Raw genomic sequence first — 17,296 nt, forward strand, 5'->3', positions numbered from 1 at the left:
CAATTTGCTTTATGCCCTAAATGTTTCCATAGCATGGCTGCGAGCTGTAAAAATAACAGCTCTCTCCCTCTCTGCACTGTTCTGTAATGGATGATAAAGTTGCACTATACCTGTGTATGGTGTTGTGTTTGTTAAAATGCTTCAGGGTCCTTTAAAGCAAGGCACACACACAGTGAATTGGATTCATTTCACCCTGTAGCCAATGTCACTGTACGTGTGGTGGCTTATTAGGGATGTTTCTGGAGGAGAAATTAACAGTAGGAAAGCAGCAGTAGCAGCAGTGTCTCGTGTGGCATAGTGGCTCAGAGGTACTAAGAAGCCCTTTACAGAGAAGAGCAGGGAGCAAAGCAAATTAAATGAAAGGTTAGTCTGCAGTTTCACTCTAGAAATAAATAAGAATCAAGCAACGTATTATACAGAGGGAGAAAGAGAAAGAAGCCATCCCTTCCAGGATCTCAAACTGGAAAGGACAAACACACTGAACACCCACGCTCTAATACTGAGCATTAGTGCCCAAGCCCCCACCCACCACTTGCAGGATTATACTGCCGAAGGATATCCTCTGCTTGTTGCATGATATATTCCAGCGGTGGCGAACCTTTGGCACTCCAGATGTTATGGACTCAATTCCCACCAGCCAATTGCCATGCTGGCAGGGGCTGATGGGAATTGTAGTCCATAACATCTGGAGTGCCAAAGGTTCGCCACCACGGATTATATTCACTTAATGTGAAATATCCTGTCCTGTCTTGCTTTGAAGGTTATATTGGTGATTGTTGTTTTGTTAAAGATGTATCAAAAACATAACAGCACTAATACATACCTAAGTGTAGCTTTAGTAGGATCCCACCCTTCAGGTGGGGCCTAGTGTTCTCTCACAACTGATCTCTAAACTATGGAGATCAGTTCCCCTGGAGGAAATGACGGCTTCTAATGGAGGACTCTACGGACTTACCTACTGGCTGAACTCCTTGCATTCCCCAAACACTGCTGCACCCAGGCTTCATACTCCAGGAATTTCTCACCACCTGTGCCTTAGTGCTGATGTGAGTTCATTTCACGACAAGATATATCCGCCCTCACCCCCTTCAGATTTAAAATCTTCTCCCCTTTCTCTTTTGTAGTAATAAAAGGGCTTTTCCCCACTTACCTTAAGCCCCGCGCTACTTGTGGAGAGTAGCGCGGGGTCCCCCGGCACTCCCCACGAGAGGGGCGGCGACAGCGCAGCCGCCCCAACGCTGCTGCTGTCGTGCCCCCTCAGCGCGCGGCATCCCTGGTGCTCTTGCAAAGGGTGCCTTTTGATGACCCCACGCAGAGCGCAGGGTTGTGGGGACGTCCGGGCACATGCCAGGGATGCCGCGCACTGAGAGCAGCGCGCGGCATAGGGGCGATCGACGAGAGTGGGGAAATGCCCAAAGTATAGCTTTTTTTGTGACCCTGCAGTAATAACAGATAACGTATCCAGCATAGTTGGAGGAGTTCTACAGTTTGATGGCATGAAGAGGGATTGCCCTGTCATCTTTTGATTTTGTAGTAAGGTTGTATGTCAAATAACTTCATGGGCATTTTCTATGAATCCTGCATTGATTCCATCCCACAAACTAGAAGTGATTTAATTTTCTTCCTTTTTCTGCCAGTTCCATTTGTGCAAATTAGAAGACGTTTAAAGCACAATTTTTATGACATTAGCAGCATATTATTTAATATCTTACTTGATACTTTTAGCCTCCAGCGAATGATTTTTGGTTTGTTTGCCTGCTCGTTTGTACTACTATAATGAAACTATTTTATTTGGGCTGCTTATAATTTTATTCTTCTCGTACTGTTGTTTTTATTTTATTTAGAAGGGGAAAGCTTGAAAAATTGTGTGTGTTTTTTAAAGGAGGTAAGGTGCTTTGACCATTGTAAGTAACAGTAGAACATCCAAATGGCAAAAAACCTCCTTTGCTCTTTTTTTTCCCTAGAAAATTTTTGACCAGGGAAGATAAGGAGAGTATTTTCACCATGGACCACTTCCCCCTGTGGTACCGCAGAGCTGCTGAACATCCTTCAGGGAGCTTCATCTACAGCATTCCTTTTGAAGAAGCATCAGGTAACTTGCATATAGTCCATATGTTTCCAGTGTAATTGTTGATCCAGAGATCAGAAGATGGCTTCTTAACACAATCATAGCAACAGAATTTCCAAAGGTATTTTTAGCCAGCCCTTTAGTGGCAGCATTCATGTAGTAACTATTCAAAAATTGGCTTTTTCTGCACAAAACATTTAAAATGTTTTGCAGATGCTTTAAAAAGAACTGTTTTGGATTTTTTTGTCCGCATGGTGCAGAATAACAAAGCGTTTCTGGCAACGACGGTTCTTTCCATTAAAAAAAAAATTCTGGGAAGTATCTTTGAAATTACAGAGACTCAAAATCTGTGCATGTTGCCAATTCTCAAATCATGTCTCCATAGCTTCAAAGATAGCTCACAGAAAACAAAACCAAAAAAAAGGAAAAATGATACTTTTGCATAATTGGCAAACAGTACTTATTGGTGCACAGCAATGACAGAAATGATGGGCAGTCATGACAAAATGCTGACAAAATGCCTGTAGGACACTTCCCCAAATGGCAGACAGCACAGGGAACCAAACTGTAGTGGCAGAAAATGGAAGGAAGCAAACGGCGGAGGAACTTAAAAAATCGTGTGGGAGAAAACAGGAAACATTTTCAAATTGTTTTGTGAAAAAAGATACGGTAGCTAGTTTAGCATTTTCAAATAAAATCTTTTGAGGAGGAAATATTGCATTTTCTAGATGTTTTAGGGGGAAAGCTGTGCAGAGCTCCTCCCCAAAGTGCTTTTATTTCTGTCCTGAAGACATTTTATTTGTGTTGTGTGGAATAGGCTATTATTTAATCTAATGGTAATGATTTGTTACTAGTTTAACTTGGAGAATATTGTACAGAGTCCTTCCTTCCACCCCCAGAAGCACAGAGTTTAAGGGTTTGTTTGTTTCTCAGATCTGTATCAGTGGTTATTTGAATGACTAGAGCTACAACATTTTACTGGGAGTAAACCACCACTGAATAGCATCTGATTTACTTCCAGATAAACCTTTCTTAGCATTACTCACCAGGAATGGGATTTGGGTTTATTTCAAACTATTTGGGTGGGATGGTCATGCCACTGGATAGAGCAAGACATGGCTACTCTATCTCACAGGGTTGTAATGAGGATAAAATGGAGGGGAAGAGAACAATGTAAACAGCTTTGAGCCCCCATTGAGGAGAAAGGAGGGATATAAATGAGATGAATAAATAAATAAATAGTCTAAATGCATTAGAGTCCTGTGTAGTCCTGAAAGTACTTTCCTGGAATTAAGCCTCGGTGTGTAGATCTAAGTAGGACTCTAAGTAGACCTGATGAGGATGGCACTGTTAAGTATGCAGACAGAAAGCATGGCAGTCAAACATGGGCCCTTTCTGCACAAATCTTTGAAAACATTTGTAAAGTGTTTTCAACCCCCCCCCCCCCCCGCCTTTTGTTTGCATTCACCTCCTTGAAACAATTCTTGGCCACCATTATGTGATCCCCCCCCCTTTTTTTTGGAGCTCTGTTCAATCAATGCTTCACAGCCTTGTGCTCCATTCTATACTCCTCATATACTCAGTGCTTCAAAGATTGACACACACACCCTCAAATAAAGGAGAAATTCTGCAAATAAACAGACGAGGTGGAACTGCGTGAGCTCAGCAAATGGCAGCAATGGACAGGGAAGTGGAGAAGCGTGGGAAACGCAGTCAATAGATCGCACAGAAACTGAAGGCATTTTCAAAATGTTTCAGCTAGAGACAGAGGCGCACGTGGCCCCCTTACACCAGCTGGCTTTCAAAAGCTCCAGCTTGCCTGTACAGAGGTGGGGGCGAGGCTCGGGGGCGAGCCCCTGCCCTGGAGCCCCACTCCTTGGTCTGCAAGGAGATCCTTTTAGCAGGCCCAGCCCTGCCTTGGACTATCTTTTTCAGTTATGGTGATCATATCAACAATATATCCATGAGCCTTTGCTAAATATGCAAATTACTACAAAGGCTCATTGGCTCGGGATGGGGCCATGCCCCCATGTTCCTGACCTCCATGCAGACGTGGGGTTGGGCTCAGGGGCAGGGGGCTCCAACTTGCCTGCATGGAGGGGGTGTGGGGCACTGCCTTCATGGAGGTTGGAGTGTGGCCCCACCCGCACTTTCAGGCACTTTCTCAGGCACTTTCAAAAGCTCCAGCTTTGGAATGGGCAGGACTTGGTGGCTGTGGCTCACGCCATTTGGTCATGTGGGGGGGGGGGTGCCTGACACCCCCCCATGTGACCAAAAGGTGTGCGCCCGAGGACAGGCAGATACGCCACTGGCCAGAGAATCTTATTTAAAGGGGATTCGTTTAAAACATTTTGAAGCTAGAAAAAAACTTTGGGGGGTAAAAACAATGTTGAGTTCCATGGAAGAAACATCTCCTGCCTCAAAATGTTTTAAATTAATTGTGCGGGGAAAACCCACAGTAACGTGGGTTATACTTGTAAATGTGATTCTGTCCTCCTCCTTCATGTACACATGAAGATCCTCTGCACCAGACTTAAGGGTCTTTTGAACCTGAAATAGAAGGCTTGAGTTGAAAAAGATAGAAAGGCCTGGTGCTAACTTCAATAGTTTATTAAACTTGATGTGAAGATGTTGTTGGGTTTACATCTTGATTGACTGCTAGAGCAATTCTTACCATTTTGCTAAGAAGCTGAATAGTAAATAAAGATTTGCATTCTCACTCGAACAAATCAAACCCAGACCACTAACGTCTGATTTGTTTAGAACTGAAAAATTAATGACAGTCAGTTGTACTTGAATATCTTCATATCTGGAATGTGGCCATCTGGGATTTTTAATTCACAAAGGAAGAATGGGGAAGAACAGGGAAAGAGCAATTCAGCGGATGCATAACTGACAAGGTCACTTAATGATCAGTAGAGACATATAGATCTTGTCACTGAAGAGGACTGTGCTAAAAGGTCTGTCTTTTAAAGTTGTCTGAACTTCAGTCACATTGCTGACCAATTTGGCATGGGAAAGATTTTGATTTGATTCTGTATAATGAATGGCTCCTATGTGCTTGCCGTTGTGTTCTCTTTATTGATGTGTTTGTGAGGCACAGGGGCAAACATCTTGCCTTAGCATGCTAGGAAAGAGGCAGGTAGCATTGCAGAGTGTGCGCATTAAGATTGCCAAATTGTGGTTGAAAACCAGCACAAGCTTGGGGCATGGAGGGTGCTATCGGTGCCAGAACATTATCACTTCTGGGAAAACCCCGGAAGTGACATCAGGTTGCTCTGAGAATTGCCAGAAATGCTATAGTTTAACCTAGAATTTCTGGGGATTCCTAGAGAGAGCTGATATCACATCTGGATTTTCCTCCAGAAGTGATGTGGCAACTTTTAAACAGTTTTTCCCCCCACTGGCCACCAAATCAACATTGGGAAGTGGGCAGGGGAATCATTCCACCCACCTTCCCACTCAGTCCTTGGCAGGAACCTGGCAAGCCTGGAGTGTGCATATAAATATACTATACCTGGGGTTGCCGTATTTATTTATTCATTTATTTGGATTTCTATCCCACCCTGCTCCGGCAAACTGGGCTCAAGGCAAGGAACAACAGTCTGGCTGCTAGATTTTTACCCAAAATCTTGTTATGCTACCCAGTACCTTTTTTGGAACATTAGCTGGCCCAAACGCCCAACTTTCATTTAAAACCCCCAAAATCTCTAGGGCCTAGGCCTTTTAGATTCAGAAACTGAAGGCTAACTGTGCTGTGCAGACCATTTTATGCTTATTTTATGCAGCGGAAACAGGCTTGTTCTGTTTTACCTTTGATGTTGCCTGTGAAGGAAGTTATAGTTGTGATTGATGGATCTGGAAGGCCCAATAGGGAACGCTTCCCAATTCCTCAGAGCAGCTTCTTTCCAGCTTGTTGAAGGCCTACAGCTCAGTTTGTGATTTCTTCATTTTAGCATTGAACTGGCTTCTAAAATTAGATAACTTTATCAAGGCAATTCTTGTGAATGTCCAAATTATTCCCCAACTATTTTCTGATGATTAAAAATAGAACATGCAAAGCAACTGATGGATAACCCAGGGAGTAATGTGGTTTATTTGCATAATATGCACATTAGGTCACCTGGATTTCTGGCACTTAAATGTAGAAAGCCCTATACTTTCTCCTATGCCAGCAGGGGAACACAACAGCAGCTACTGGGATGGAGAAAGCAAAGCAAAGTTTTGCTTGCAACCATGGCCATGCAAAGAGGTAGTGTTAAGTTTGGAGGGGTATGTGGAAGCAAATGATGCAGTTGCCCCATCTACAGATGCAAGGCAAGGCCAGCTGTACCATTTGAATATGAGTACACTGCAGTCAGTAATATGCTAGAAATAATGGGCAGACTAGACCAGATGCTGGCCTCTGATTGGACTTTACAGAGAAGGTCATTAGAACTGAGGCTATGAGGCAGGGGTGGGGGCTTAAACTTTCTCTCTGTGGCCTTGTTCATCATCTCAAATGGTCTTTATGGAACTGCAGTTTCCCCTACTGGAGAGATATCCATGCAGCATATATTCAATTTTCCCTTAGAAATAGATTCTTGGTCAGCAGATTTGGGGCGGGGGAGCTATTCCTTTCCTTTGTCCCTTTCCCCAAATAAAAATAGCCCATGCAATAGCTATTAGTCTCTATTGAGTAAAGATAGGCAACCTTTTTGTTCATTAAATTAAAGGTTAACGTAGATGTGGATCCTCTAGTTCTTAAATGAGCTAGCCTGTGCATGTGTAAAGAAAGAGGAGTAAGGGGAAGTCTATTTCCAAACAGATGGAGTACACAGCCAAGGAGAGCTTAGCACCACCTTCATGTGCCTTCTCTCACTGCATTGCACTTTGGTATTTTTTCTACGTTTTTCTTCCAGCCAGGCCCTGTTTCCAATGGTGGATCCAGGCAGGGAGAAAAATATTTTTCAAGCCTTGGAGTGCAGCCAGGAAGGGCATGGTTTAGATCTCCTCAGTCCTCCGTCCCTACTTTCTGTACACATGAATAGGAAGACTGATATAAACTTACAAGAACATGCTTATTTATTATCACTGCTGCCCCCTACCTGATTTCTCAGCATGCAGTTCCTGAGAATTTAATCTCAGTTGGAATGGGAGGGGGAATTCATTAAGAAATGTGTTTCCCATTCAAACCAATGGAAATGGAAAAGGAATATAGTACAGAATATAAGCATGTATATGTAAAATAAAATGTGAAAATAAAGAAAAGGAATAAAATGAACCTAAACTGGAAAAAAAAATCTTGTGTGTGTTCCATACAGTGCAGTCCTATCCAGAGTTACTCCAGTGCAAGTCCACTACAGTTGATGGACTTGCTAGTCCAATCTCACCAGATCTCAGAAACTAAGCAGGGCTTCCCATGATAAGTACATGGATGGGCAACCACCAAGGAAGTCCAGAGTTGCTATACAGAGGCAGGCAATGGCAAACCACCTCTGAATGTCTCTTGTCTTGGAGGGTGGCTGAGACTTGACATCAACCCCCCAAGCCCCCTCCCCCTCTGCATAGAAGGCCATTAACTTCGATGGATTTGGACTGGAATTACTGTGCATGGGTGTGAACTGGTAGCTGCGTAAACTTGAGTTCTCTTGCTAAATCAAGAGCCTATTGGTCATCATCAAGGCAGTGTAATAATATGACATTTGCTCACCATAATAAACAAAATGCAGAAGAATACTTTAAGGCATCCAAAATTAGCTCTGTGCTCCGAGGCCCATATGCACCATATGCTTCCATTAATCACGCAGCAGGTGAGTCAAAATTGCACTTAAGTGATGGGTGGCTGTAGGGGGCTGACTCCAGGTTTGTGAAGAGGAATTGCACATACAATCAATCAGCCAATTACTAATTTGAGATAGGTTTACCCCAGGTTTATACCTGGCAGGGAGCTGATAGAAAAAAGCCTCTCCCCCTTCCCAGTCTGAAACTGATTTTCACTGTATGGAAATAACCAAAGTGAAAGGGGGTGGGGCTGAGAAGAGATGCCTGCACCAGCACTGTTTCTCCTACAGACTACACAGAAGCCAGTCTCATAAATCCTTGCATTTCCCAAGGAATGGTTCACGTCTGCAGAGATTGATGGAAAGGATGATGTTGCTAAATGAATAAAGAGCAGCACTCCTCCATGTGAAATCTGGAAACTACTGGAAGGTTTAGAAACTACTTAAAAGCCTTCTGTGTGCTCTTGCTCAACCCTTCTGTCTCAGGCACTATCATCAGGGTGCTCAGCTCTTTAGCTGATAAGCTTTTTTTGGCATTGTAGTGGGAGGAAGGGTGGGTAGAGAAGTCATCTGCAAAGAGAGGAAGATGAGGCTGAAGAAAAAGAAGGCAAACAAGGGTGTGAAGTGTGTGTGAGGGGGAAGTGGAGGGAAAGCACCTGCAATTCTCTGTTGCCTTTCCACTTTTAAGTCCCTCCTAGAGTTGACAGTTCTCCATTATTTTATATGGATTCTGGTAGACGACCAGTAGTGGGCCTGAAAAGCCAGTACATTTTGTCAACTCTAGGGGTTATTTTTTCCCCCCTGATTTTCCTATTTGGCTCATCCTCTTACCTGCTAGATTCTGCCAGAGTCTGCCTATATGCTGTCAAATTCACTCTGCCGCAAATTCTTTTCTACCTCGTATTTTCTAAAATCGAAAGTTGGCAGTCCTCTTTGCTACAGATAATTGTTGATAGAAGAGATTTATGAGAGGGTTTGGAGGAAGCACTTTTCTTCTTTCTCCGACTACAAACCTCCACTTTGTGGCTGACCATAAATTGCACAATTATTTTGCAATCCACCTGCATCCTGCGGCAATTTTCGATAATGATATAAACACCTTCAAAAATTAATCTGTCCACATCTTAGTATGTTTTATAAGGAACCTCTTTTGCAGGCTTAAAAAATGAAGGCACCCTTATGGAAATGTCCTTATATATACCTGAAGGTGGGCCTGCTGCTTCCTCTTTCTTTCCCCTTGTCATTGGCCCCTTCCGCACATGCAAAATAATATGTTTTCAAACCACTTTCGAAACTGTTTTCAAGTGGATTTTGCTATTCTGCACAGCTTCAAAGAGCACTGAAAGCAGTTTGAAAGTGCATTATTCTGCATGTGTGGAATGAGCCATTGTCTCTTGCATCATCTCCCTGGGGACCTTGCCATCTCCATCACCCTCAATCACTTCTCTAGAGATTAAACAGAATTACTCCAGAACGGATCATGTGCACGATCTCTGGCTGGGAGATTGTCCATAACCTTGGGAATCCCCTGTTTGAATGGCACTCAGACTTCATTTACTTATGCAAGAGAATGAGGTGAGAATAAGGTGATGGAAGGCTGATGTGGGCAGTGCCACTTCAGACTGATGGGGAAGAATCTTGTTTTGGAATGTTCCAATTTGTTAAAAGCTCTCTGCAAATAAAACTGTCCCAACCACGGAGTTTCGTGCAAAGGAGCAGGGGTCCATTTGGACACCTTAACTTTCTCCTGCAAACCCCATACAAATGTGTTGGAGGCGCACAAGCAGATAGAATTACCACCTGGAAAAAAACCTGAAAGCTAGAACAAGACGGTATATCAGCTGGTTTTTATGGGAGGAATAGGGAGATATGAGAAGTTCAAAAATCTTGTCTGTCTACCACAGTGATGGCGAACCTTTTTGAGACCGAGTGCCCAAATTGCAACCCCAAACCCACTTGTTTAGCGCAACATGCTGACATGGCAATTTAACCTGAATACTGAGGTTTTAGTTTAGAAAAAAACAGTTGGCTCCGAGGTGTGCGAGGGAGTAAGCTTCGTGGTAGTCAGTGGCTCTGCTTTGAAGCAAATGTGCAACTCTTCCAATGGGTGAATCACGACCCTAAGAGGGTTTACTCAGAAGCAAGCCCCATTGCCAGCAACCAAGCTTGCTCCCAGGTAAAGGATTGCACTTTAGTTGTTCGCATGAAAATTAGTGGGGTTTAACAGGGCTTATCAGGGTCACCTACACTGCTTCCCCAAAACTAGGTCTTAGGTTTAATGCTAATAATCAAGCACAGAGGGCCAGGCCAGCCTAGATGTGGGGGGGGGGGGGCCAACTCTGTTTGCACGTGCCCACAGAGCGGGCTCTGAGTGCCACTTCTGGCACTCGTGCCATAGGTTTGCCACCACTGGTCTACCAGAACCCTTGTTCAGAGTCCTGGAGCTCTTAATTCTTCAGTAACGACTTCCTTTGTGTTATCAGATTGTTGTCTCAAGCTTCAAGTCTTGAAATTCTCCAAGTTCTCTTGAGATTACCAGGGTTCTCAGAATCCCATTTCTATGCTTTGTGCCTGAAACTACAGGTCCCTGGTATATGTTAGAGTTGCTGCCGCCAGCCTACCTTTTTTTTCCTTTAAAGTTTTATTTTAATAAGGTTACTTTGTGATAACATTTCATTCCTTTTTCTCTCAGTATGAGCAGGCCTGGTTGATGAGAGGAAGTCAGTGCTCACATTTTCAGTGCTTGGCCTGAATACAGATACTGGAGGGACTGTCCTCAGACATACACATTCTTTATCAGAGCTGAAAATCAACATTGATATGTTGGTTCTCTGCTCCTGTCTCAGTGGATTACCCACTCTTGCACCTAGTACAAAGTGCTATTTTGGAATGATCTTAAGAATGTCTTTAGATACTTCCCCAGGGAACTAAAGGCATATCCGTAGGATTTTCCCTGTTGGAACCAAGAATTAAATCACTGAGGGAGTTCCCATAAAAACAGAGGAAGATTCCTGATGGAGTTAGGCATCAATAGCTGGTGTGCATCTCATTTTTACGTAGGCTGTGTAGGCTTTCCAGATTTTTGTGTTCAGCAACCTGGAAAACCTGTTTGACTGGTGGTAACAGTGGAACAAAACCAATATGGCAGTACACCATGGAAAATGGTGCTACCTTCAACCCACACTGGACTCCCCTGTAACTGTCATATGTCTTTAATTGGAGACAAGGGTAGGCTTACATTGGATCAATGGTGCTACCTTCAACCCACACTGGACTCCCCTGTAACTGTCATATGTCTTTAATTGGAGACAAGGGTAGGCTTACATTGGATCAAGGCTTCAGGAGAGAATGTTTTGAGATGTTTCTTGCAAAAGAAATTAGAATTAGCCCCCCATCTGCTAAGGACAGGGAAAACCCTTCTTTCCTTAGGGTTTGTGCTGTATTTGTGTGCGTAGTTCTGCAAGAATGTGGAAGTTGCACAGCATTCCACTGGAGGGTTTTGATGTCCTTTGTCTGTTGCCAGAATTGCACACAGAAGAGAGGATTTTTAAAAGCCACAAGGATAAAGGTTGAGGCATATGAATGCCATCTAGAGGGAGAGTCCTTGAATTGAACAAGTGCTCCCCTAGGTCTGTGCAATGCCCTTCCACAAATCAACTCCAATTTCAATTAAAAAAAAACTGATCTGCCAAAGACCTGAGGCTAAAACTGAATGAAGTTGCAAAGTCATGTTCAGGACATATTTGGGCACTGGTGATGGAGCCAAGAATAAAATGCAATGACAAGTGCTGGAATTGTGGGGGAAGAGAGAGGAAAACCCTTATGCTGGGACAGAACATTCAGCAAAGCTAGCATGGAATAAAAAAAAATCAAGAGAAAACAATCTGAGCAGAAATCTTGACCTTCAGAATGTCCTGTAACCACAGAAAAGAGTGCAATTGTAGAGTACAATGAAATAGAAACAGTTCTAAATTGTGTTTGGTTTCTAGGGATAGTTCTCAGAAACAGCAGGTGAGGAATTCAACGTATTTCTTGAATGTGGGGAGAGGGTGCGAATGACAGAACACTTCAATGTTAAAAAATTTATATTCCTTCTCATAGACAATTAACATTTTAAAGAGGAGGGTTCAAACACACCCTTCTCCCTGACAGCATAGTTTTCTAAATGGCAGGAATTTTCCTCAGTAGATTATAAGTCCTTGCCCCATGCTGGAAATCCAAAGCTAGAATGTTCCCAAGAGATGGTTATCCAGCCTCTACTTGAAGACTGCCGGTGAGAGACTCACTCACACCCCCCCCCCCCCCCCCCCGGCCCCGTGGTACCATTTTCATTGTCAACATGTTCTCACTGCTAGAAACCTTCTCTAATTATTCAAATGACTTCTGCCATCCTGTCATGAACATTCAGTCAGGTGAACTGTCTGACATCACAAGTGATATCATACAGACATAGTTTAAGACCGCATCTACTATTTGTGGGGATTCAGGCTTTTCACTGATAGCTTTGTGATGGAAATCTGTAGTGTGACAATTCTGAGGTGATGTTTTCTGGGACATGGTCTCTGATATTTGGGGATAGTCAGTTGATGAAAATAAGATGGAAGAGTAAGAGGGACTCAGTACCAAAAAACAACATTATAGAGCACACTCTAAGAGCCCTGTCAAGAGTCAATTGACAGTTTTATCTAAGAATAATCTAGCAGCCTGGGGGGCAATACACAAAAGATGTGGAAGAAAAAGAACGTTTAGAGTCAAGACTGGACTGCCAATGCAAAACATAATGATTAGAATATAAAAGAAAAACTACTAGTATTCTTAGAAATTGACAAATAAAAAAGAAAAGTCAGCTTTCAAACTTGGTATTCCACTGATCCGGAGCCCATTCCTATCAAAGAACCGCAGAAGCAACACAGCAAGGAACTCAGTTGAATTTCTGAAAAAAAAACAACCTTAATGGGTTTATCCAGTGGAGCTACTGAATCCAATAATCCAAATGGCCACCCTATATAAAGGTTGGGGCAGCACTTTAGCTCTTAAGACTTGAATTGCAGGGACAAAGATGAATGTGAAAAAGAACCCAGCAATGATCCAGCATTAAATGCAGCCTTTCGAATTCCAGCCTGCTCTCTCTTCAGGTACTATTTGTACATTTATGTCTTGACAGATGGAGGTCCACCCGAGGTGGTAACTGTGAGCACATCTGTTACTGTCACTGTGGGTGGGAAGACCGGACTTGCAGCAGGTAGGAGTATATTTCAGTTCATATAAGGCATAACGCTGGGCAGCATTTTAGATGTTTTGAGGATGAAATGATCTCTGTTGTACATTTGTCAAGTTCCCAATATTTAACCAGACAAAGCGTCAAATATAGATTGTGTTAAGCCACCATGCAGATTCAGTTTCATGTTCATGTTCGGTAAACACAAGCTCTGTTTTTCATCCATTTTTCAGCGTGTGCCCTTATCATGCTTTTTTAAATTGTAATCTAAGACCATGGAGTTCCCAAATACTCCGTAAAGGATCTCTGCCCAAGAAATCCCAACAGGTTGACTTGGTATGCTACTGTCCGCAAGACAACCTCATTGTGTGTTTTTTTTTTAGTAAAATGTTTCACCTCATCAAAAGGAAATTTTTAGTGCAAAAGCCCTCCAATAGTCCAGCTATTGGAGGGCTTTTGTCTGAAACTGTGATTGAATACAGTATTTTATTGCGAATCAAGATATATATGTTTGTTTAGAATGATTAAGGCATCCATAGAATATATTTTGCTTTGGGCTTTCAACATGCTTCTTCAGTAACATAGAAACATAAAGCTGGAAGAGACTTCAAGGGTCATCTAGTCCAATCCCCTGCACCAAACAGGAAATCACAACTACCTCCACCCATCCCCCAGTAACCCCTGCTCTATGTCCAGAGGAAAGCAAAAAGCCTTCAGCATTCCTGGCCAATCTGGCCTGGAGGAAAATTCCTTCCGGACCCCAAAGTGGCAATTGGCGTTATCCTAGATATGTAAGAAAGGGCCACAAGAGCAGAGCATTGACTCATCCCTTCCTGCCCTCCCTTTCATGATCTGCCCAAGTTCACAAAATTGTCCTTGCTGTCAGATGACCATCTAGCCCAGTGGTGGCGAACCTTTGGCACTCCAGATGTTATGGACTACAATTCCCATCAGCCCCTGCCAGCATGGCAAACTGGCAGGGGCTGATAAGAATTGTAGTCCATAACATCTGGAGTGCCAAAGGTTCGCCACCACGGATCTAGCCCCTTCTTGAAAACCTCCAAAGAAGCAGGTGTACATAGAAGAATGGTATGTGTAGGGGTGATTTAATGATGTTCAAAGAGACAAAAAATATTGAAGTTCCTTGTACTGACATAAAATAGCCAAATGTTTGCTTCTGGATCAGAAAAAAAAAGTTTGTTGCTTTTCTGTCCCTTTGAATAGTATTTCTAATGATATCAAATTTGTGGTTTTTTTAATGAAAACCACGTGGGGGAAGAATTCACTACTACAGCATGTGCATACCTTTCCTTGTGAATTAGGAACCCTGTTAGCTACTAGAATGTGCTTAATAGCTTTTGATCACTGTGCAAATGTTAGCTAAAACATAATTATTAATTATTATATAATTGAGGCTATTTTGTCTCCGGAGGCAAAAGCCTAGAGCTGTTTTGCTTGCAAAATCAGCTCTCTACATAGAACAAATGTGTGCAATATGAGGACTTCCTAACCCTGTCTTGGATAATGTTACTGGCTGTTCTCTCAAGTGAGTCAATAACTGGGGACCTTATTTTTCATGAGGGAAGAACTGCTGTAGCTATATCGCAGCTGCTAACAGATTTAAAGTCCCAGTGAAACTGCTGGAATCTGTGCGGGAGTTCTTCTGTCTCCTCTGTTGGTGTGTGTGACGTCTCTCTTGTTGTGTGACCTTCTCTTCAAGTGAGTTATTTGTTTGACGCCTGATCATAATTCCAAGCAGGAACAAACTCCAGTTGGTGTGTGTATGTGTTGCTTTTGGTTTTGGCTGCATGTCAGATCAGGATTTGCCTGTCTTAGCTTGAGAATTCAAATTGCCAATTGCCTTGTCAGTCCCCAATACCGTAGATTTATGGAGATCAGGATGTTGATGTTGCTATTTCCCAAACCAAACCACCTCTTTTATGCACCAGTGTTTTTATTGTACACTGAAATGAAGATAACCATCAGTGTTGTTGGCTGTGTCCCTGCAGTAGGGCTTCTGGCCCCCCCCCCCCCCCCCATAGAAACAGCCTGACACAACCCTTGAAAGTATGGTTTCAAACTCAAGAAAGTTCCACCCATTATTGGTGTCGAAGCCCAAGAATAAACTATTTGGGCAGGGGAAGTCAGAGGATTTCCTCTCTATACACTGAAGGCCTTTCTGAGAGTGTAAATATTCCACCATCAGGTACCTGAGCCCAACCCCCTCCCCCTTATTGTTCCCCATTTAAAAGGTTCACTGTAACAATTTCCTTCCACTTCCTTCTGCATTGGACTGCTGGGAGCTATTAGTGCAGATACAGCCTGTGTTGAGCAATTATGTGATAACGTAGCTGAACTTCAACAAGCCCAGAGGTACAACAGCTGGGCTTTTGGCTTGTGCAGTTTCTGTACTTTCTATTTAATTATTTGTGTTGAGAAGGAGGAAGGGTTGTTGGTTGTCTTGCTCTTTCCTCTTGTCCATCGCAAAACAAACCAGAGAGTCTTATTTTGCGAAAATGCGGGAAAGCTTTATCTCAATGATTCCAGATGAGTGCCCATGTTAGTATGTAGCAGCAGAATAAAACATCAATCCAATGGTACCTTGGAAATTAACAGAATGTATTCCACTGTCAGCTTTTCTGAGTCAGAGCTGACTTCATCACATGCATTGAACATCTATCCATGAGGCTTCTTTAAAGCAACCAAAGGATTAATCTGGTCAAGTGAATTATTGACTGCTTTGACTGGATCTTGTTTTAAACTTTGTAACATCTCCCTTCTCCTGGTGTCTGCAACTTTGAGTGTAAATATGCCTGCCTAATGGATATATACCTCATGCATTTGATGAAGTCCGACTCTTGAGTGTGTATTCTGGGATAAATTCTTTTAATTTCTAAAGGGTCATTGGACTGTGTTTTATTTAACCTGATCTACAGTTTTAACTGATATGCCTTTTCCCAGTGCTTTCTTTAAATACCTAGGAAGGGATGGAGCTTCCAGTAAGGCACTTTAACTGGAAGTGAATTGTGGGATTTGTATTGTCGAAGGCTTTCACAGCTGGAATCACTGGGGTGTTGTGTGGTTTCCAGGCTGTATGGTCGTGTTCTAGTAGCATTTTCTCCTGACGTGTCACCTGCATCTGTGACTGGCAACTTCAGAGGATCTGAAGATTGTGGGATTTTCCTTACGGATCCTTGTAGGGGCCTTTCCAGGGGAAATCTGCCTGTCTCCTCTCCCTTATGTTGAAGCCTATTTCAGGCTTGGAGCTGGTTTCATCTCTCATGCAGCAGCCACTGTTTAGCCTGGGGTTATCTATCCATTGCTGTCCTTGCTGGTTTGTCTCCTGACTGCTTTTGTAACAGCTTGAAAGGAAAGGAGCCCTTGACCGGGGTCCAGAAAAGGCTCACGTACTGCAGGACATTTTGAGAGAGGCACCCACCGAGTTTGCCATGCTCCCTTTGCTCCCCAATTTATTTGATATCGTTTTAATTCTGAGCGGAATTAGAGCAGTGAGGGGGGTTGCCATAGCAACTGTTTCCTTGTGCCTTTGGTCTGACTCATTTCAGACAATTACTCTCACGCTCCGGGATTCACAGATGTGATAGAGGAAGAGTCATGTGCTGGGCTTTCAACTTTTCACTTTTAATTTCCTCTTTCCTTTCACTGGTATTAACTCTTGCATAGCTCCTGCCCTGTTGAAACATTTGAATGTATGGATTTCTGATACACAGGGAGCCACATCATCAGCAGAAGTGAGCAGGATGAGGGTGCACATTGCTGCAATCGTTACTATATTGTGCCCCTGATGTATCTGAGATCCTAGGTCTGGATATGTCCCCCAGTCTTGAGTCTTAGTACTGGTGCCTTTCTGTGCCTTTCTGTGCAAACAGTAATTGTAGGAGTGAGTTGTTTCTGTTCATGTAAGCTGGATATGTGTTATTATATATGTAAAGGTGTGCGTGTGTGCAGCTGGCAGTAGAGATGTGTTTTGAATGCATGTGTTTGTGTGGGGTGAGCAAAAATTGATTCCAAGCCACAAGGCAGGGGAATGTTTGTCAACTGGAATATGGTGGTTTTTGTCTTAAGGTTCTCCAAGGTATGAAATGATCTGAGGATATCAGGCTGTACCCTTGCTGAAGCAATATAGGTGAAACTGATCCCCAGTCTGGATAGGAGAGTACTGGGGCCCCATGTAAAAGCAGGATGTAATATAATAAATATTTTAAAGGAATGTCTGATATATGCACT

The 17,296-nt window shown here is 43.0% G+C and overlaps 1 protein-coding gene across 4 annotated transcripts in view; it reads left to right on the forward strand.

Moving 5' to 3' along the window:
• Positions 1–17,296, forward strand: part of CACNA2D4 (calcium voltage-gated channel auxiliary subunit alpha2delta 4) — a 197,073-nt gene that overhangs the window by 87,721 nt on the left and 92,056 nt on the right. For all 4 annotated transcript variants that reach the window (XM_048499810.1, XM_048499812.1, XM_048499811.1 and 1 more), the window contains 2 exons: positions 1,965–2,092; positions 12,995–13,072. In XM_048499810.1, the coding sequence (XP_048355767.1) occupies positions 1,965–2,092; positions 12,995–13,072 (206 nt within the window). The remainder of the gene's footprint in view (positions 1–1,964; positions 2,093–12,994; positions 13,073–17,296) is intronic.

Source organism: Sphaerodactylus townsendi, linkage group LG06 (assembly GCF_021028975.2).
Source record: "Sphaerodactylus townsendi isolate TG3544 linkage group LG06, MPM_Stown_v2.3, whole genome shotgun sequence".
Lineage (NCBI taxonomy): Eukaryota > Metazoa > Chordata > Lepidosauria > Squamata > Sphaerodactylidae > Sphaerodactylus > Sphaerodactylus townsendi.